The 21,957-nt window shown below is 45.9% G+C and overlaps 1 protein-coding gene across 1 annotated transcript in view; it reads left to right on the forward strand.

Moving 5' to 3' along the window:
* The first annotated feature begins 6,384 nt into the window (after window positions 1-6,384).
* Window positions 6,385-21,957, forward strand: part of MPP4 (MAGUK p55 scaffold protein 4) — a 51,335-nt gene continuing 35,762 nt past the window's right edge. Inside the window, exons 1-8 of the mRNA XM_060257006.1 lie at window positions 6,385-6,476; window positions 10,638-10,727; window positions 12,483-12,604; window positions 15,082-15,159; window positions 16,664-16,744; window positions 17,888-18,019; window positions 18,918-18,999; window positions 21,015-21,100. Of these exons, the coding sequence (XP_060112989.1) occupies window positions 10,643-10,727; window positions 12,483-12,604; window positions 15,082-15,159; window positions 16,664-16,744; window positions 17,888-18,019; window positions 18,918-18,999; window positions 21,015-21,100 (666 nt within the window). The 5' untranslated portion in view covers window positions 6,385-6,476; window positions 10,638-10,642. The remainder of the gene's footprint in view (window positions 6,477-10,637; window positions 10,728-12,482; window positions 12,605-15,081; window positions 15,160-16,663; window positions 16,745-17,887; window positions 18,020-18,917; window positions 19,000-21,014; window positions 21,101-21,957) is intronic.

A 21,957-nucleotide genomic window follows, 5' to 3' on the forward strand; every position in this document is an offset into this window, starting at 1 on the left:
ACAATGTTTTATTCAGAATGTAAGCTTTCATGTGCATGCACACTCCATCATATAACAAAAAGGGGTACAGTGAGCAGAGTTACATATAGCTGGTGGGCAGTGGTTAAGCATGCAAAATAGTACCAAGCAGGGGTGGAATTCTAGCAGGAGCTCCTTTGCATATTAGGCCACACACCCCTGATGTAGCCAATTCTCCAATAACTTTTTTGTAAGCTCTTGGAGGATTGGCTACATCAGAGGGGTGTGGCCTAATATGCAAAGGAGCTCCTGCTAGAATTCCACCCCTGAATCTACAGTAAAATAGTGCAATTAACAAAGAATTGAAAGAACAGCCAGTTTGGTTTAGATGCCATTTGTTGTGTTGGAAAACAGCAAAGTCAATAAACATGTCAGAATTAAAGAACAATCCCCATTTCATTGTCTGATGATGCAGGCATGCGCATGAAAGCTTAACATTCAGAATAAAACTGTGTTGAGCTTAAAGGTGCTACTGGACTCCCAACTTTGTTCAAAAGGAAAATGTGATAGGAATTTAGCAACCGATACAGTTATATTCGGATCACTGTCTAGCATCTGGTAGGGAATAAACAAAACAAACAGTACCCTTTGAAAATTATTAAATAATAAATGTGATAAAATCCAGTGATTCCTAAAAACAGTAAAAAAAAAAAAGGAGCATCTGTGTAAGAAATAATGCAAACATGGAGGAGATTCAAAATGGAAGTATGCAGAAACCGAAGGAACTGGATTTTTGTCTCTAGCAAAAGTTCCTCGCTGACCTTAAGGGCCCTGCTGTCTAATCTTGTGCGTGTTGATCCTGAAGTAAGTCCTACTGAGCTCTGGGGTGGGGGGGACTCGCTGCCAAGTCATTGTGCAAAGGAGCGTCACCTTACAATAGCTCCCGAAAGCAGTTGTAACAAGACAATGCCAGCCGCGTTCTTTAATAAGCGTGCTCGCACATGGTTCAGGGTTTCGATAATCTGGGCATTTTTAGCCTCCAAAACCTGTCCCCTGGTCACTTAGGAGTCTGAGCCTTGGAAGCTAAGCAGGGTCAGCCACGGTCAACGCTTGGACAGGAGACAGCCGAAGAAGTCTGGGGTGGTGACGCAAAGGCAGGCAATGGCAAACCACCTCCTCTCATCTCTGCCCCGACCTGGACAGCCCGGGGTAGTCTGATCTCATCAGATCTTGAAAGCTAAGCAGGGTTGTTCCTGGTTGCTCCTTGGATGGGAGACCACCAAGGAAGGCGTTAATATATGTGATTGGAGATGTGTCTTAATATATGGAGCCCTTGCCTGGCTCATTGGAGCCTGAAGGACCAAGCTTGGGAACAAATGGCAGTAGGATCCAAATCCCTGCTGCCCTGCTCCAATCACAGGCCCCCTGCTGGTTTGAATGGTCCAATAGGATGCTAGCCCAGCAACCTGGAGTGTATATCTAGTTGGCCCTGTTGGCCCAGTCTTTAGTCTTTAAGTACAGCCTATCTTATGCTGTACCTAATAAAGAGCTGATGATCACTACCACCTCGCTTCTTCCATACGTTGAACCCACTATATTATAGAAGGCCAGGGTGGCTATGCAGAACACCTCCAGGGATCTCTTGCCTTGAAAAACCCATGAGGGGGCTCCATAAGCCAGTTCTGACCAGGCCTATAGCCAGGATTTCAAATGTTGGGGGGCATTTAAATTCCTCAGGGGGCACTTTAATTAATTGAATTATTGCTGGGGAGCTGTGCACCAATGCTCTGTGTGACCTCTGCCAGGCTGTCCTTGGCAGCAGCAAAACACAGGTGGGGCTTCCTAACTTTCCAAGGGGCCATTCCCCCCACCCCGGTCTCTGAACAGGGAGGACCTCTCACAATCTGCCCCACCCGCCTCCCAGGCAGCAGCAGAGGCAGCAGGAAGGGAAGGCTGTGAGTCAGGGGTAGGGTTGCCAAGTCCAATTCAAGAAATATCTGGGGACATTGGGGGTGGAGCCAGGAGCAAGGAGCAAGGGTGTGACAAACATAATTGAACTCCAAGGGAGTTCTGGCCATCTTATTTAAAGAAGCCACACACCTTTTTAATCGCCTTCCTTCCATAGGAAATAATGAAAGATAGGGGCACCTTTGGGGGCTCATAGAATTGGATCCCCTGATCCTATCTTTTTGAAACTTGGGTATTCTGGGTAGAGGCACTGGATGCTATACGGAAACTCTGGTGCCTCTACTTCAAAAAACAGCCCCCCTAGAGCTCCAGATACCAGCTGATCAATTATCCATTATTTCCTATGGGAATAAGTCTCCATAGGAAATAATAGAGTTCCCAGCAGACATTTCCCTCCCCTCCCCCCCCCCCGCTTTCTGATGACCCTGAAGCGAGGGGAGGGCCTCCAAACTGGGGGATCCACTGCCCCCACCTGGGGATTGGCAACCCTAATCAGGGGGCCTCACCAGGAAGTCAGGGGGCAGGTCCCACAGCCCCCCCACCCCCCATGTAGAGTGCCAGTTTGGTGTAGTGGTGAAGTGTGTGGACTCTTATCTGGGAGAACCAGGTTTGATTTCCCACTCCTCCACTTGCAGCTGCTGGAATGGCCTTGGGTCAGCCATAGCTCTCGCAGGAGTTGTCCTTGAAAGGACAGCTTCTGGGAGAACTCTCTCAGCCCCACCCACCTCACGGGGTGTCTGTTGTGGGGGGAGAATATATAGGAGATTGTAAGCCGCTCTGAATCTCTGAGAGAAGGTAAGGGTTTAAATCTGCAGTCATCATCTTCTTTTCTTCTGTAGTGAAGTCTTGATGGCACTTAAGTATTACATTAAAGGGACCCATTGTATATTTGATACTGTGGCAGGCAAGTTGCTTTTGTATTCTCTTACCTTTAGGCTTATCTGGCATGCTTTAAGTTTGACACTTGTCAGCTATAACATCTAATGCTGAGAAGCCTGGTGCTGACTCATTCACACATGCAAAAACCACAGTCAAGGCTTTCCTATTGCACCAATGCGATGTTTTCTGGTTGAGCCAGCTGCCAATCATCCATTATGGCAACACGGGGATATGCGTGTCTGAACCACTCCATGGTGCTTAACCACAGTTGTGTCCCTTGGATCACTGCATGTTTCTGTGTTAACACCTTCTCTGCCCACTTCTTGCCTCATCCGAAGCTGCTGAGCCATAAGAGACTTGTGGCAGAATAAACAAGACATCCCAAAGTATATGAGCACTCATGTGCTCATATAACAGTAATGTTGAAAAAAGACACTAAAAATAATTCCCAGAGTTAGGGTTTGTAGAATCTTGCAGCCAGAGCAGGCGCTCTGACCTTCTTGGCTGCTGTGCATTGAGTGGGGCCAGGGCTGCTGGAGAGCTGGTATTTCTAGGCTGGAGGGGTGTGGTGAAAGGGCAATTGGTTTGTGGATGTGCCCATTGTTTGGTGGGGCTTCCTGGAAGGGTAGTGATAAGGAAACTGGCTGTTGAATGTGACCATTGTTCTGTGTTAATTGCTGGGAGGGTTGGAAGGGGTGTGAAGATAAGGAAGATGGTTGTTGACTGTGCTGATTGTTCTGTGGAATTTGCTGGTTGTTCTGTGACTTTCTGCAATTTTGGCATCAGGGACCGGCCCCAGAGCAGGCAGGGTGGGGGCACCGAATTCTGGGTGGGGAAGGAAGTGGGAAGGAGGCAAGAGCAGCGTGGCTTTTTCAGCAGGCTGCTGGCTCAGTTTCGCCTGGTTTCCCTGCTGATGAGGTGATCAGCACGGGGGGGGGGGGAGGGGGGTTTCGACCTTTACAGAACTTGGAAGGTGCTTCATGGCCCCTTCCCCAGCCTTAACATTGGGAAAGCGGGGTGGCAAGACTTAGCGGTGCCGCGAGGGGCGAAGAGGCTGCCCGGCCTGGTTACTAACAGGCCACGGCCTGGTACCAATCCAGGCCCGGGGGTTGAGGACCCCTGTTCTAGACAACTGTGCAATTTATTCAACTTCCCAGACTCACAATTGAGGAATAGTCATTTTGTTACTTCCCACCTGTTCAAGGTCTTGCAAAATCCTGCCAATTTCAAATAGCTCATTCACATCTCTCCTATAAAAAAAAGCAAAGACTTGTAAGCTCCTGGAGAATTGGCTACATCGGGGTGTGTGGCTTAATATGCAAAGGAGCTCCTGCTAGAATTCCACCCCTGGTTGTAATAGTGGGAGGTCTCTCCAGCTACCACCTGGAGGTTGCTAACTCTATTCATGTATTCAGTCATACACAGGGCTTTTTTTTGAGCAGGAACACAGTTCTGGCTGGCTTGGCAATCAGGAGGTGTGGCCTAACATGCAAATGAGTTCCAGCTGTGGTTTTTCTACAAAAAAGCCCTGTGTGGAACAATGCTGGCTCCAGAGGGTGTGGCCTAATATGCAAATGAGTTCCTGCTAGGCTTCTCTTTAAAAAGCCCTGGTCATGCGCGATTGGACAACCGTCTGCCATTTTAAGAGCCCCAACAGAGGTCCAAACAGATAGCAAGTTGATCCTTTAAAAGGACAGCCAGGAGCTAGGGATTAATGGAATTTTCCTAGACAAGTTCTGAGGAATCTGATAAACTTTGCTGTGTCATTTTTGTCTGTCAGTCTTTTAAAATCTCTGGGAATAAAGATGTCAGAAGAGCTGTGTCACTCCAACACTGACTGATTTCCCACTAACCTTATGCCGCTCTCATGCTCCTCTTCTCTGCGGGGCTTCCATTGGATTTCACACTATCTGCCCCGGGGCTGCAACCCACTTTGCCTTTTTCGCATGGCAAACAGAAACTGGTTTTTAGAGGATCTTTTTTGCTGCGTGAAAGAGGCAGAGCGAGTTGCAGCCCCGGAGCAGATAGTGTGAAATCCGACGGAAGCCCCGTGGAGAAGAGGAGCGTGAGAGCAGCATAAGGCTAGTGGGGAATTAATCATCGTCTTTCCATTTATTTATTGATTTGATTTTTAGCCTGCCCTTCCCATAGAACAGGCTCAGGGCGGGTTACGTCACAACCATCTCTTCAGCTTCCTCACAGGACCCATAGCATCAGCCACCAAGTACCACATTGGTTCTCCACACATGTACCTCCAGCCCCGCTCTCCAATTCCTAGTTCCTTCCTCTTAGGGATGCCTGCCTCCTGATGGGACCCAGGGATCCCCTGGAATTACGGCTCATTATAGGTCCCCGTCCTCCCCAGGTTCCATCCCCAAATCGCCAGGAATTTCCCAACTTGGATCTGGTAACCCCAGGGCTTTTTTGCTAGCAGGAACTCCTTTGTATCTTAGGCCACACACCCCTGATGTAGCCAATCCTCCTGGAGCTTACAGGGCCTACTGTAAGCGCTAGGAAAATTGGCTATACTTGGTTCGATGCCTAGGTGTTCAAAACAGGGACATGCTTTATTGAGAACTACATACTAAGACAAAATGGTGGGGCTGCGACCCTGCTTATATGTGTGCGTAAGAACCTCTCCACAGATCCCCATACCAAATCATGGCAGTCAAGCTTCGCGCCAGAACTGCTCGTTGGTACCTATTAAAAGTCCAGATTACATAATAATTGAGACCTGTAAGACGGAGCTCTTTTAATCCAGCGGGTGTCCCCTGAAGTCATCACCTCCTCCAGCACCTTATCAGTACCCTACTACCGAGGTGCTTAAGTTATGTTGGATACTACTTTGATCATTCTGTAACTCTGTAATTTTACAGATTTTGAAATTATGATATTGTCTAGTCTGGATGTGGTTTGCTTCATGTTTCTGTATGGCTTTTAATGTTGTAAGCCGCCCAGAGCCTGCTTGCGGGATAGGGCGGGGTATAAATCAAAACATTAATTTAAATTAAATTAAATATATCCCGAAGTCACTAGCGTTCCCACGGTAGCCCTGGTGAGCAAAAGCTACCCGCCAAAGTGCAGTACGTAACAGGCTACATCAGGGATGTGTGGCCTAATATGCAAAGGAGTTCCTGCTACAAAAAAAGCCCTGGGTAACCCTACCCCCCTACCCATTAGCGGGGGGACCTGGCAACCCTGTCTTAGGGACATGCTTACATCACTGGGCCCCTCCCTGTTCTCGTCCTTCTTTTCCTCTCTGTGATGTCACATGCCCCATTTTCTTCCCTCCAATCCCCAAGAAGCGACTGGGTTTGCCATCCGATGGCATTAACTTCAGGCGTTGGATGCCTTCCTGAGTATACCAGGCGCTCTCGTGAATGCGTGTCTCTTGAATTTTATTTTGTTTCCCCCCCCTCCCCCATTCTTCTTAGTTTACCTTCTCATCTGCTGCAGCAGAAGAAAGGGAGCAAGTTCTAAATATAGGCCTTAAGAAGGGCAGTAAAAGTGACAGTAATTCCTTTGCCTCTGGTAAGAAGATTGAGGTAATAACACATCTCCTGCTGGTACTCTACAAGTTTCCCCATCTGCGGAACAATCCTGGAGAGAAATGGCTGCCGCCTTGCTTTGGTGACTCTGGAGACAACAAATTACAGCACATTATATTCCCGGTGAGTATTTTACTTTACCTACTTGTATGTATTCTAGCACAAATGGATGTATCGTTTTCTACTGATTATCAACATGATTTACACCTAGGCTTTCTGTACTTTGTATTTGTCTCAAATAAAAATTGCATTTGTGTTTTATAGCATAGTGTTTTTATACAGCACTACATTCTTCTTCAAGAAAGATAAAATAATTTCATGCTAAGACATTAAGCCATCTGAACCAGGTTGTCACTATAATAGAAAAGAATTCAAGGAGGGCAGGGAGCTGTCCCTGTTGGCAGCAGAGCAAGAATGGGTTTAAATTACAAGCAGAAGGTACCTGATGGAGATTAGGATTTTCCTTTTTACAGTAAGAGAAGTCCAGCAGTGGAACTGGCTGCCTAGGAAGGTGGTGAGCTCCCACCCTCTGCCAGTCTTCAAGCAGCAGCTGGACAAGCACACATGCCACGGATGCTGTCTAGGCCAAGAGTGGCCAAACTGTGGCTCAGGAGGCACATGTGGCTCTTTCACATATATTGTGCAGCTCTTGAAGCCCCCACTGCCCTGTTGGCCAGCTTGGAGAAGGCATTTGTCTCTTTAAATCACTTCCCCAAACCAAGCCAGTCAGCAGCTTGGAGAATGCTTTGAAAGTTAAAGTTGCTCTCTTTCCACCTTTTCCTCCCTCATCTATCTATCTTCCTTCCTTCCTTCCTTCCTTCCTTCCTTCCTTCCTTCCTTCCTTCCTTCCTTCCTTCCTTCCTTCCTTCCTTCCTTCCTTCCTTCCACATCTGACATTTATATCTTGTGGCTCTCAAACATCTAATGTCTGTTCTATGTGGCTCTTATGTCAGGCAAGTTTGGCCACCCTTGCTCTAGGCTGATCCTACATTGAGTAGGGGGTTGAACTAGATGACCTCTCTGACCCCTTCCAACTGTATGGTTCTATAGAAAGAATTTGCTTGTAAGCTCAATCAGAATGACAGCTCACAGTGGATTGGAATGCTCACAAGCCTTACCTCTGGAGGCCCAGATTTTGCAACAACTACGCCAGGGATGAGAGAACTGTGGGGGGTTTTGGAAGGGGTATGGCTTTTTCTTATCATTCTCCACACCTTCCTGGTGTCAATCCTGACTACACCATCTCTCTAGCAGCATTTTAATACCAATATAAGAACTGATAATCTTTCTGTGTAGCTTTTCTGATGTTTGGTGAAAAGACAACTGACAAACTTCTTGACCTTGTTAAAATAGTACAATTCCTAATTGTACAGTACTGACCTGAGAATGAAAATGCTGGGTTTGGCACAGATCACTTGCAATAATGACTAATGTAATCCATTTTTTTCATGTATATATTCATGTCTTGTTGAAGTCAATTTAAGTAGGTCATTTTTTAGACATTCTTAAAAGTGTGAGTTAAAGTTCTTTAAGCAGAGGTGAAGCTCTCACTTTTTAACAAACACTCGTTTTGATCCAGGGGATATAATCCCCTCAAGGTTAAGGCAAGACGGAATGTTGTGTTTATCCAAAGTTCAAACGTGGCTGTTTGCTGATGGGAAAATGAAATCTTTTTCCCTTGGCAGGTTCATGCATTCATCTTGCAGTTTCTGATTGGAATATGAATATACAAATCTCACAAGCACCCAGGGATCGTTTTGTAGAAAAATAGGTGGCGGAGCTCATTAGCATAACTCATTAGCATATGCCCCCAGTGAAAAACAACCCAATGCAAGAAAGGAGAGCCACGGGTGAGCGAGGCCTGCTTGGACTGGCTAGAGATCCAGCCAGCCCAAGCAGGCCTTGCTTGCCTGGAGCTCTCCTGGGCTGCCCCTCCCCAGTCAAAAGGCCAGCAAGCCCACCACCCAAAATCACATAAGAAGTGGAGAAAGGGTGCTGTAGGCTTCTCCAAGGGTTAATGAGGGCTGCTGGGGATGTGGCACAGCTCCTGGTGGCTGGCTGGCTACCTGCTCTCCTAATGCAGGGATTGTTATGCAGCTGCACCTACAATTCAATGGACAAGGTAGGTGGAGAGGAAGAGGGGAAATCTTCAGAAAGGTTCAGGAGCTGCCTCCTGTGAGCTCCTGCTGAATCTGAGGCCTGTAAGCACCTATTGGATAATGTCTGTGGCATCACTCATAATGATGACACTGCTTTCCTTCCCCTTCATCTGTACTTCTCCTCCTTCCTTCCCCCCCGCTCCAACTGCTTATGAAATGGGCAGATCTCTTCGAGATTTGGGTTGGAGGTGTTTGTTTATTTAGTAATGTACCAGGGCTCGTAGGAAAGACTAGATTTTATAATCCTTTATCTGGATATAAACAATCTTAGCTTTCCTAGAGATAAGTTAGCTGGTATAATAGGGTTGTTGTTGGGTCTTCCCACTTTTTGCTGCCGTTCTGTCAGTTGGTGGGAGAAAAATTCATTTAAAAATAGCCACTGGCACAGTAACATGATGTCACTTCCAGAAAAAACTCAGAATTGACATTACACCACTCAAGGAGTCACCAGAAACTCTATAGTTTAACCCCCCCCCCCCCGCATGCTGCCTAGGGTTGCCAAGTCCAATTTTAAAAAAAAATCTGGGGACTTTGGGGGCGGAGCCAGGAGACTTTGGGGGTGGAGCCAGGAGACATTGGGGTGGAGCCAGGATCAAGGATATGACAAGCATAATTGAACTCCAAGGGAGTTCTGGCCATCACATTTAAAGGGACAGCACACCTTTTCAAATGCCTTTCTTCCATAGGAAATAATTAAGGATAGGGGCACCATCTTTTGGGGCTCATAGAATTGGACCCTCTGGTCCAATCATTTTGAAACTTGGGGGGTATTTTGGGGAGAGGCATTAGATGCTATACTAAAAATTTGGTGCCTCTACCTCAAAAAATAGCCCCCCCAGAGCCCCCAATACCCACAGATCAATTCCCTATTATTCCCTATGGGAATCATTCTCCATAGGGAATAATAGAGTGCCCAGTAGACATTTCCCTCCCCCCCCCCACGCTTTCTAAAGGGGGGGAGGGCCTCCAAACCAGGGAATCCCCTGCCCCCTCCCTCTCTCTCACACAAATACTTACTAGATCTTCTTCCTGCAGAACTTCACTTGCTGTGAAAAGGAAAGCAAAAGAAAGGAAGGGGCCGTTCTCCATGGAAACTGTTACTGACCCTTTCCAATGAAGCCCTTCCTGTTTCCTGTTTCCTGCGCAGCCCTAAAGGGGCACACATTTTACAAATGGATCAGGAGCTCTACAACTACATGATGCCTACACGTATGTTCTCTCCCCCCCCCCCCGCTTCCGGATTTTTGGAGAGCGGGGGAGGAGGCCACACAATCGGGGGGTTGGGAAGCCTAATGCTGCCCTATGCCCCTCTCCCCCATATCAGTCTAGGTGTCAGTCATCAGCTGGCGACCCTAAGGTTCAGAAGTTACACTTTTTATAATATTAAGTGCCCTGTAAGCTCTTGGAGAATTGGCTACATCAGGGGTGAGTGGCCTAATAAGCAAAGGAGCTCCTGCTTCAAAAAAAGCCCTGGTGTCACTCAAAATGAAATTTGAAGAGCTTTGAATGCATCTATTTATTTAACCATAGCAAAGTTAACCATAGCAAACTTATTTATTTATATTTCGATTTATTGTGAGTAACCAAGAGAAAAGCAGATATTCTTAAAGTCCAATTTGCACTGCCTAAAAGTGTGGGAATTATTTCCCTGTGGTCTGCTTCCTTGGCTGTTTGGTAATGATTGCAGAATTTCCTTCATAAACACATTCCATTTCTGTCTTGAGCCCCCTTGTAATATCTTTGGCATCCGCTATTATTCTAGGAAGCCAATTCCGCAATTTCACATAGCCAATATCTAAAAACCTTCTAAGCAGATCAGAAAGAGTATCATTCTTTCTCCCCAGTGCTGTCAACATTCTAAAATACACAGGCGTGGAATTCTAACAGGAACTTCTTTCAGTATTAGGCCACACCCCCTGATGTAGCCAATCCTCCAAGAGCGTGCAAAAAAGAGCCTTGTAAGCTCTTGGAGGGTTGGCTACATCAGGTGTGTGTGGCCTAATATGCAAAGGAGCTCCTGCCAGAATTCCACCCCTGAAAGTACATTATCTTCTGTGAAACAATATAAATGGCTTAACGTTGTGTTTTTGTTTCTCAGTTAAGCATTTGTATTTTATTTATGTAGAATAGATGATCCACTCCCAGAAACGAGGGGAATCTACGAGAATGAAAGAGAAAACGGAGAAGGGTGCCTCGCCACGCAGCCATGAAAATGGTGAGTTTCTTATTTCTCTCTCTGTAAATGTTTCACGTTGTGGAAACCATTAGATAAAAATAATGGTAGATATTACTAAGATCTACTTTTATATATACCACAGGTCTCGATGCCATTGTCTGCTTAGAGATGGTTGCATATTTTCACTGAAATGTATACCTTTTAAAATTGCTCAGTAGCTAGCTTTTCACATAAAAAAGCAAAATTGGTTTTAAGAATTTATTTACACTATTCATATCCTTCTCTTCTGATAGACTCAGGGCAGCAACAATTAAAAAAAAAACCCTGAAGCCAAATGGAGAACAATTCACAGAAATACAAATATTATGAAAAAACAATCTATCAATCTTTTTTAAATTGTCCATATTTTAGCTTCAGTACTTTGCCATGTGCCATCATTAAATTTTAGGTCCTCAATCTCCACAGCATGTAATCAATACAGAAACTTGAGTAACCATTTAGTAACCATGTAGCCAATCCTCCAGGAGCTTACAAGGCTGTTTTTGGAAGCTCTTTGAGGACTGGCTACATCAGGGATGGGTGGCCTAATATGCAAAGGGGCTCTACTAGAATCCCACCCCTGGTCATCATGGAGATGAAATTGGGTTGTGCTGTTCTACAAAGAGTTGCCACATGTTCTGTTCTCACAGAACTATGATAAGTTCCATTGCAACTGTTTTGTCTACCTCTTCTGCAGACTGCTGTGCATTTGGAAGTACATCTTTGGATTTAGTTTTTAGCCTGATATTTAAAATAGACTTTCCGTGTATGGGTGGACGCCTTTGCAGCCAGCCCAATATAATTACATTTCAGGAATACAACTCAATTTCTGCCGTTTTGTAGCATAATCCACCAACATAAGACCATAAGAGAAGCCATGTTGGATCAGGCCAGTGGCCCATCCAGTCCAACATTGTGTCACACAGTGGCCAAACCCGCCCCTCCAGTTGCCATCAGGAGGTCCACCAGTGGGGCAGGTCACTAAAAGCCCTCCCGCTGTTGCCCCCTCCAGCACCAAGAATACAGAGCATCACTGCCCGGCCCAGACAGAGAGTTCCAACAATACGCGGTGGCTAATAGCCACTGATAGACCTCTGCTCCATGTGTCTATCCAGTCCCCTCTTGAAGCTGGCAATGCTTGTAGCCACCACCACCTCCTGCGGCAGTGAATTCCATGTGTTAATCACCTTTTGGGTGAAGAAGTATGACTACAAACTTCAATGAAGGAAGCCAAAGAAGTCCCGCTAAGGTTGCATACACGTACAATTTCTCCTTATCCATTCTTCAAATGTCCCAGTGAGAATAATTGAATTCCCATAGGCAAACACTTACCATTTTCGCACACAGCTTACCTTGCAGTCACAATCCTGTTCCCTCCGCAGCGTCCGGTTGGATTTCCCACCATCTGTGCCGGAGTTACAGGAAGTGTCTCAGTTTCTGCGTAGCAAACGTAAACTGGGTTTTAGCGGTTTACGTTTGCTATGCAAAAGCCGCAGCACTTCCTGTAACTCCGGCGCAGATGGTGGGAAATCCGACCGGACACTGTGGAGGGAACAGGATTGTGACTGCGAGGTAAGCTGTGTGCGAAAATGGTAACTGTTGCGAACAAAACCAAACTATGTTTATTGGTGGATATGTCTCTCGTCTTGGTTATGTTATTTCTTGACCTGTTATCCCAACAAGGTATCTGTAGATGAACTTGGGGGACGTGTTGCCTGCACTAACCTTGTATTGTCTGTGGGATTTGGGAATTAGGTTTATCTCACGTCCTGTCTCTGGTCCTGCAAGAACTAAGCCAGTTCTATAAAAGAGATTCCAATGGGATTGGCCTGCTCTACGACCTCCTCCGGTCTCCATGGCTACAGTCTCTTCTAAAGGTAATGTCTTCCCCAGGGCTTTTCTTGTAGCAGGAACTCCTTTGCGTATTAGGCCACACACCCCTGATGTAGCCAATCCTCCAAGCGCTTACAGGGCTGTTAGTACAGGGTCTACTGTAAGCGCCAGGAGGACTGGCTACATCAAGGTGGTGTGGCCTAATATGCAAAGGAGTTCCTGCTACAAGAAAAGCCCTGGTCTTCTCCATTGAGAACCAACTCATTTTAGAAACGATTGTGCTTCACCTTGCAGTGTATGAAATAAATTTCTGTCTGTGTCATCTAGGAGGATCAATTTTAACTTTATTTCATAGTGGGGAAATGCAGAGGTGGAATTTTAGCAGGAGCTCCTTTGCATTTTAGGCCACACACCCCTGATGCAGTCAATCCTCCAAAAGCTTACAAGGCTCCTTTTTGTAAACTCTTGGAGGATTGGCTACATCAAGGGTGTGTGGCCTAATATGCAAAGGAGCTCCTGCTAAAATTCCACCTCTGGGGAAATGTGATGATCAAAGGCTTTGGATCTAAAGAGAATTAATTTTTCCACTGATGATTCGCTGTCTCCTGTTCTAGAGTGGTGTGTAAATTAATTTTTGGTGTGTGTGGGGGGGACCTGTGGGAGTTATATAAGAAAATCTAGTACATCTCAGGACTTGAAACATCCTCAATAATGTGATATCATCTGAAAGTTTGGACACTGCACTACTTACCCCTAATTCCACAACATTAATGAACGATGACAATAGCACCAGTCCTAACTCCAATTCTTATGCAACCACAGACTAGGGATGGGCAAGGACCAGCTCATGAACTGAAGTTTGTCACAAATTTTGGCCAGGGACCTCCAGGGTCATCTAGTCCAACCCATGCACAATGCAGGAACGTCACAAATACTTCCCCCACGCACCCCCCTTCCTGCCCTCCTTCTCACAATCTGCCTAATTCACAGAATTAGCATTGCAGTCTGTTTAAGAACCTCCAAGAAAGGAGAGCCCACTACCCCCTGAAGAAGCTTGTTCCACTGAGGAACCGCTCTGTCAGGAAGTTCTTCCTAAGGTTTAGCTGAAAACTCTTTTGATTTAATTAATGGGGCCACAGAAAACAATTCTGCACTATCCTCTATATCAGAGGTTCCCAAACTTATTTGACCTAACGCCCCGTTTTCAGAAAAAAAATACTCAGTGCCCCCCTGGAAATCTTCAGCTCTGACTAGTGCAATGGGAAGGTGCCGCCACCCAGCTGCTTCCAACCCTAAAGCAGCAGGCAGCGGTAAAATGGGGTGCTTTTCGGAGGTTTCCTTGGAAGCTTGCCTGCTGGCTGGCATGATCATGCCACATGAGAAGGGGGAGTAAGGGGGCTCCCAGCATCACCCCCTGGCAGGGTGTCACCCTAGGGGGTCACTTATCCTGCTTATTCCCATGCACTGGTCCTGCAGAAGACACTCTGTGTCTGGGGCATTGCAGTTGGTTGAAATCAGCAGAAGCAACCACCTGGTAACCAGAGGACTGTAAGAAGCTTGACGCTCTGCAGAAAGCCTTGTGAGGAGAAAGCTACAGGTTGGAACTCTGAAGTTTGTGCAATTGCCTCAGTGCTTCCACTGTCCTGACTTGAACTGTATTGCTGAGAGAGAAACTGCAAGCAACCTTGAAAAGCTGCTAGTTGTAGCAAATATTGGCTAGGATAGACTATTGTTTTTTGTTTCTGTGTTTCTTGTTTATCTGTACAGCTCTAATTTTTTTATTCTGCCTTGTAAATAAACTGCATTATTCTTATGTTTTAATTGGTCTTTGGTATGATACCTTGTGAAAAGCCCTTTAGGAGTCTTTGTAGGGAAGTGAAAGAAAAATGAGTGAAGAATGGGATGAAGTTGAATAAAAGCTGCTATGAATAGGTTGATCTTTGCTGTGATTCTTTCATGCTATTATTTCTGGTGGAAGAGAATCCACAGTGATTCCCATGTGGCATAGTACGTAGTACAGGGGTGTCAAACTCATTTTTTATGAGGGGTGGATCTGACATAAATGAGGTCTTGTCAGGCCAGGCCATGTGTATTCCTATTTAAGATTAGGTAGCAGAGATATAAACTTTTTAAAGGACACAGACAAACACAACTAAAGTGGTTTTTTAAAAACTTAAAATAAAACATGCTTAAAAACATTAGAACTTGTTGGTCTTAAGGTACTTTGTTTGTATCTCTCCCATGGGATCCAGGACAAAGGAAGCTCTGGCTCTTTCCCTCCCTCCTTCAGGGACCAGAAGGGGGAGGAGCTTCAACTAGTGGAGAAAATTGAGGTTTTGCTCTGTAGCTCCTGTGTGATTGAGCAAGCCTTGCAAAGCAAGTTGAGAGATGCAGAAGGAAGCAAGAGAGAGGGAGAAGAAAGCAGAGCCCAGGTCACATGTTTGACACCACTGACGTAGTAGTTTCTGACACTTTGCTGTGGCAGTGATGGTTCATTGACCTCTAATACTTCTGCTCTTAGGTTTATGAATGTCTTCATCAATACATCAAAAGGAAGCCAGTTCCACTCACCCCCCAGGCGCGTGCCTTGACCCACGAGGTAAGATGGATATACTCGATCGGGGCTGAACCTCTGTGATAGGAAATTAACTAAAATTTTGAAAAAACAATTTTCCACCCGGGGTTTTTAATAATGAAATCTCTGGGAAGGGTGCCCTAATGCTAAGATGGTCACTATTGTTTTTGCATGTACACCTGTGTAAGTTTAGTTGGCAACCTGTGATCACCAAACAGCAAAATTTAAAGTTTCCTTTCAGAGAAGATGTGTCATGTCCTGCTTTGATAGCACTGCATCCTTATACTGCCAACTTTTCTAAAAATGAACACACAGCAGATTCACATTTTTGTAGTGGGAACAATAATTTTTGTGAGGGAAAGGGAGAGGGGCCACTTGGGCAAGAAACCATTGACATCACAACAGCGTGGTCACCAGGGGTGGAATTCTAGCAGGAGCTCCATTGCATATTAGGCCACATACCCTTGATGTAGCCAATCCTCCAAGAGCTTACAAAAAAGAGCCTTGTAAACTTCAGGAGAATTGGCTACATGGGGGGGGGGGGGGTGGCCCAATATGCAAAGGAACTCCTGCTAGAATTCCACCCCTGGTGGTCACCATAGGCAACAGAAGGACATGCAAAATGAGTGACGTGCAGGCAGTTCCCATCCAGGAATGGTGGCTAGAATCTGGTCTTAACTCTGCTCTGCATCCCATCTTCTTTATCACCTGTTTCTGATGTAAGGCCATAAAGGGTGTCAAACATGTCATCTGCTTCCTTCTCCTTCTCTCTTGCTTCCTTCTGCATCACAGCTTGCTTTTCCAGGCTTGCTCAATCACACAGGAGCTACAATGCAAAGTCTCTGTTTTCTCCATTGGCTGAGGCTCCTCCCTTGGGGAGGAAGAGGGGAGGAATAGCTTGCTTTTCCAGGCTCTCTCAATCACACAGAAGAACTACTGAGCCAAGCCTCTCTTCTTTCTGTTGGCTGAGACTCCTCCCCCTCCTGGCCCCCTGGGGAAGGAAGGAAAGAGCCAGATCTTCCTTTGTCCAGTTACTTGGATAGCATGGGAGAGATACAAAAAAAAGCACCTTTAAGACCTATGAGTGCTAATGTTTTAAGTATGTTTTGTATTTGTCTGTATCCTTTCTAAAGCTTATATCTCTGCTAGCTGGCATTACATTTTATGACACACATGGCTCAACCAGACAAGGCCTCATTTATGTCAGATCCGGCCCTCATAACAAATGAGTTTGACACCCCTGGTCTAGACCAGTTGGGTTGATGCAGTTGCAATAAGTACACCGCCTTGCACAAGGGGATAGGACATCCAACTCCAAGGCTATTTACGTTAAAATACTATTTACATCTGCGAGCAGAACACCAAGAGCAGAATTGCACTTTAAAAATATTTGGCGTTGGCTCACTTTTGCCAGCGTATTTTTACTGCTTATATTTTAGTGGTTTTCAGTACTGCTTAAAAAGAAAGCACCAAAGAACCCATTGTACTCTTTCTGAAGGTTCGTTTAGTCTTCCTTGTTTATCCTCAGGTAGCAGAGTTGTTGCGTGGAATCCATCCGACTGCAGAGGTCAGGGAGCTGAGGCGACTTCTACGCAATCCCCACTTGAAGGCAAGTACTGACCCTCCCGCAAATTTGTCACATGGAAGATTATGAAGATGTCTAGCTGAAGGGGGCCACTCATTCCATAAGACCTTATTTCCTGTTTTGCCAACTGGCCACTTGGTGTTTTTATCGCCATGAAAGAATTATTATTATTTGAGGGAAGGGCTGTTGCTCAGTGGAAGAGCTTCTGCTTGACATGCAGAAGGTCACAGGTTCAATCCCCGGCATCTCCAGTTTAAAAGAATCAGGCGATAGGGGATGTGAAAAATATCTACCTGAGATCCTGGAGAGCTGCTGCCAGTTTGAGGAAACGATACTGACTTTGATGGACCACAGGTCTGATTCTGTGTAAGGCAGCTTTATGTGTGTATTGGGACATTTGGTGGATATAGCAGAGTTTGACCCATGCAAGTCTCCAGGAGTTTCCCAACCTGGCAAGGCAACTCTACTGTCAACTGGAAATTCCTCTTTCCTCATCTTACTTCCCAGAAGTCACATTCCAAGATGGTCTAACTCAGGGGTGTCAAACATATGGCCTGGGGGCTGAATCAGGCCCTCCGAGGGCTCCTATCAGGCCCCCAAGCAACTGGCTGTCAACTGCTTCCTTCTCCCTCGCTTTTGCTTCCTTTATCACAGGCTTTGCCAGGCTTGCTCAATTGCGCAAGAGCTACAGAGCAAAGCTTCTGTTTTCTTCATTGGCCGAGGCTCCTCCCTTGGGGAGGAAGCAGGGGAGGGATAGTTTGCTTTGCCAGGCTTTCTCAATCACACAGCAGAGCTACTCAGCCAAACATTTCATCCTTCTATTGGCTGAAACACCTCCCTCTCCTGGTCCCCTGGGGAGGGAAGGAAAGAGCCAGAGTTTCTTTTGTCCAGTTCCCTGGATCCCATGGGAGAGTTACAAAGAACTCACCTTTAAGACCAACAAGTGCTGATGTTTTAAGCATGTTTTAAGTTTAAAAAAAAACAACGTTGTGTTTGTCTGTGTCCTTTACAAGGTTTTTATCTCTGCTCCTAACCTTAAATAGGTACACACTTGGCCTGGCCCAACACGGCTCGGCCCGAGAAGGTCTCATTTATGTCAGATCTGGTCCTCATAAGAAATGAGCTTGACACCCTTGGTCTAACCCTTCCATTTCTCCCCACTCACAGGCTTTGCTGTCTGCTCATGACACAGTGGCCCAGAAAGATTACGAACCGATTCTTCCACCTCTGCCGGACAACATCCCTGAAAATGAGGAAGCCATGAGGATCGTTTGCCTTGTGAAAAACAAACAACCCCTCGTAAAGTTCCATTTTTACATTTGAACTTGTGCAGTCTATTTTAGTAATAAATTTCCCCCAAAGTTCTCAAAAAAGACGTACAAAATTTGTTATGGTACCTCGCAATTTACCTACTGCTAAATTTTGCTACATTAATGTTTGCTTTTAAGCATCTGTTAAAATGTATGATAAACTTTTGAGGCTGAAGAATCGTGTGTGGACTGAAGATTTAGTTGCAAAGAAATTTCTTCTAAATGCCCTGGGCAGATATTCAGTAATTGTACAGAAGGGTGGAACATCTGCTGAGGGCTCCATCCTTAATGTTTTTGCCATGCACAGGAGTAGAATTCTAGCAGGAGCTCCTTTGCATATTATGCCACATCCCCTGATGTAGCCAATCCTCCAAGAGCTTACAAGGCTCTTTTTTTGTAAGCTCTTGAAGAATTGGCTACATCAGGGGTATGAGGCCTAATATGCAAAGGAACTTGTAATGTACCAGTCGCGGAGACGAGCGTAGGGCAACGTAGTTTATTACATGGTACAAAACAAGATGGAAGAGAGGGAACACGCGGGCCGGGCCCCGCATATATACAGCACCGGAACTATTCTTCCTGCTGGCCAGTCCAATGTAGGCCAGCCATATTTCCCGCCACTAGCTGTGATTGGCGGGTGGCAGCGCCCCGCGCGGAGGCACCTGGATGTTCTCAGTTGCCTCCGCTGCTGGGCGGACTAACGCTATTTTGCTGTTGTGTTATTATGAAATGGTTGCGTTCTGCGAACGCCATACATTACAGAACTCCTGCTAGAATCCCACCCCTGGCCATGCATAATAATTTATGAAAGCTCGCCAGCTCTACACTTTAAATGAATAAAATGGGAATAGAAACAAGATAATATATCTTTTAATTTTTCCCCCTAGGGGGCCACTATTAAACGCCATGAGCTAACAGGCGACATTACAGTGGCAAGAGTCATCCACGGCGGGTTGGCAGATAGAAGCGGTAAGATGAATTTCAAATGTGCATCGGGAAAAGGGATGGTGGCCACTTTTTATTTAAAAAAGAAGAAAATGCGTGCAGTGGGATATTGTGTATAGTTATATTTTGTAAACCTGCTTCAGAGCAAATTGGGAAAAAGATCCAAATGTCGCTCCTTTTCTTGGAACAGAAGGGTGCATAGTTGAGACTAACCCATGGATCACATAGGACAGCTGTCCCCAACCTTTTTGGCACCAGGGACCGGTTTTGTGGAAGACAGTTTTTCCACAGACTGGGGGTGTGTGTGTGTGATGGTTTCTGGATGATACAATCGTGCACTTTATTTTGGTGTAGTTAAGTATGCGGACTCTTACCTGGGAGAACCAGGTTTGATTTCTCATTCCTCCACTTGCAGCTGCTGGAACGGCCTTGGGTCAGCCATAGCTCTCGTAGGAGTTGTCTTTGAAAGGGTGGCTTCCAGGGAGAGCTCTCTCAGCCCCACCCACCTCAAAGGGTGTCTGTTGTGGGAGAGAAAGATAAAGGAGATTGTGAGCCACTCTGAGATTTTGAGTCAGGGCAGGATATAAATCTAATGTATTATTATTATTATTATTATTACATTGTAATATATAATGAAATAGTTATGCAACTCATGGCCCAGTTGCTAACGTGCCACGGACTGGTACTGGGCCATGGACCGGAGTTTAGGGACCCCTGACATTGGATTCAAACCACTATTATTATTTTTTTAGCAGTATTCACTGAGAAATACTCTCTTTGGAGAGTTCTGGCCATCACATTTCAAGGGACCGCACACCTTTTTAAATGCCTTCCTTCCATAGGAAATAATGAAGGATAGGGGCACCTTCTTTCGGGGCTCATAGAATCGGGCCCCCTGGTCCAATCTTTCTGAAACTTAGAGGGTGTTTGAGACGAGGCACCGGATGCTATGCTGCAAATTTGGTGCCTCTGCCTCAAAAAACAGGGCTACCCCCACAGCCCCAGATACCTACAGATCAATTCTCCATTATAATTTATGGGAATCAGTCTCCATATGGTATAATGGAGTGCCCAGTAGACATTTCCCTCCCCCCTACACACTTCCTGATGACCCTGAAGTGGGGGGAGGGCCTCCAAACCAGGGGATCCTCTGCCTCCACCTGGGGATCGGCAACCCTAGAGAGAACTGATCTAGGGTTGCTAATCCCCAAGTGGAGCCAGGAGATTCCCCAGTTTGGAGGCCCCCTCCCCCGAAATAGGGTTATCAGAAAGTGGGGGGGAGGGAAATGTCTCCTGGGCACTCCAATAATTCCCTATGAAAACCAATTCCCATAGGGTAATAATAATAATACTTTTTATTTGTATCCCGCCCTCCCCGCCAGGGCAGGCTCAGGGCGGCTCACAACACAAGAATACAATATACAACAACAGTTATACTTATAAAATCATCATTAAAACAATTTACAAGTTATATTAAAATTAACATTATGGTGCTATAAACATTAAATCTTCAGTATGGGGCTCTGGGGAGACTGTTTGTTTGTTTTTTTAGGTAGAGGCACCAAATTTTCAGCATGGTGTCCAGTGCCTCTCCCCAAAATTCCCTCCAAATTTCAAAAAGATTGGTCTGCGGGGTCCAATTCTATGAGCCCCCAAAGAAGGTGCTCCTATCCATTATTTCCAGTGGAGGGAAGGCATTTAAAAGGTGTGCGGTCCCTTTATATGGGATGGCCAGAATTCCCATTGGAGTTGAATCGTGCTCGTCACACCCTTGCTCCTGGCTCCACCCCCAAAGTCACCAGATATTTCTTCAATTGGACTTGGCAACCCTAAACTGATCTCTGTAATCTGGAGATGAGCTAAAACCGGAGGATCCCCAGGTCCCACCTGGAGTGTGCTTTATAGAAAAGGCTCAAGTACTGAAAATCTCTGCACAGATCTGAGGCCAAGAAAGAGTCCAGGTCTCTCATGAAAGCACCACGTGTCTTTGCCTGCCTCTTCTTGAGTGAAGCCCTTCATGTTGGCCTTTTTTGTTGCAGGGTTGTTGTACGCTGGAGACAAACTGGTAGAGGTGAACGGTGTTCCAGTGGAAGGGCTGGAGCCAGAGCAAGTCATCCACATCCTGGTACGGTTATACAAAGGTTTTAATAGCACCCAAAGGCAGCGCATAATCCATGAAAATGAACACACGAAGACACCCTGAAAGCCTCAGTTTGTGAATCTCACTAAAGAAGCCTGGTTGTTTGCTCCAAGTTGTGCATGACTTTGGGTTTTGTACAGAGTTCTGCGCATTGCTATAGTTTACAGGGGTTGAATTCTAGCAGGCGCTTCTTTGCTTATTAGGCCACCACCATCCGCCAAGAGCTTACAAAAAAGCCTTGTAAGCTCTTGGGGGATTGGCTACATCGGAGTGGATGGCCTAATATGCAAAGGAGCTCCTGCTAGAAGAAGAAGAAGAAGAAGAAGAAGAAGAAGAAGATATTGGATTTATATCCCGCCCTCCACTCCGAAGAGTCTCAGAGCGGCTCACAATCTCCTTTCCCTTCCTCCCCCACAACAGACACCCTGTGAGGTGGGTGGGGCTGGAGAGGGCTCTCACAGCAGCTGCCCTTTCAAGGACAACTCCTGCAAGAGAGCTATGGCTGACCCAAGGCCATTCCAGCAGGTGCAAGTGGAGGAGTGGGGAATCAAACCCGGTTCTCCCAGATAAGAGTCCAGACACTTAACCACTACACCAAACTGGCTCTCCAGAATTCCACCCCTGAGTTTGCACATCGTCTTTTTTGACACCACATACTGTGTTGATCAGTTGCCAAAAGGCTTCTTTCTTTCCTGCGTGATTTCCTTGCTCTGACTAGCAATGCCATTTCTTTATGGACCCCTTTCTTCATAACATGCTCCTGGCTGTTCATGGGATTATTTTAGGGATGCCAACCTCCAGATGGGACCTGGGGACCCCATGGAATTATAGCTTGCCTCCAG

Source organism: Heteronotia binoei, chromosome 16, assembly GCF_032191835.1.
Source record: "Heteronotia binoei isolate CCM8104 ecotype False Entrance Well chromosome 16, APGP_CSIRO_Hbin_v1, whole genome shotgun sequence".
In the NCBI taxonomy this organism is placed as follows: domain Eukaryota; kingdom Metazoa; phylum Chordata; class Lepidosauria; order Squamata; family Gekkonidae; genus Heteronotia; species Heteronotia binoei.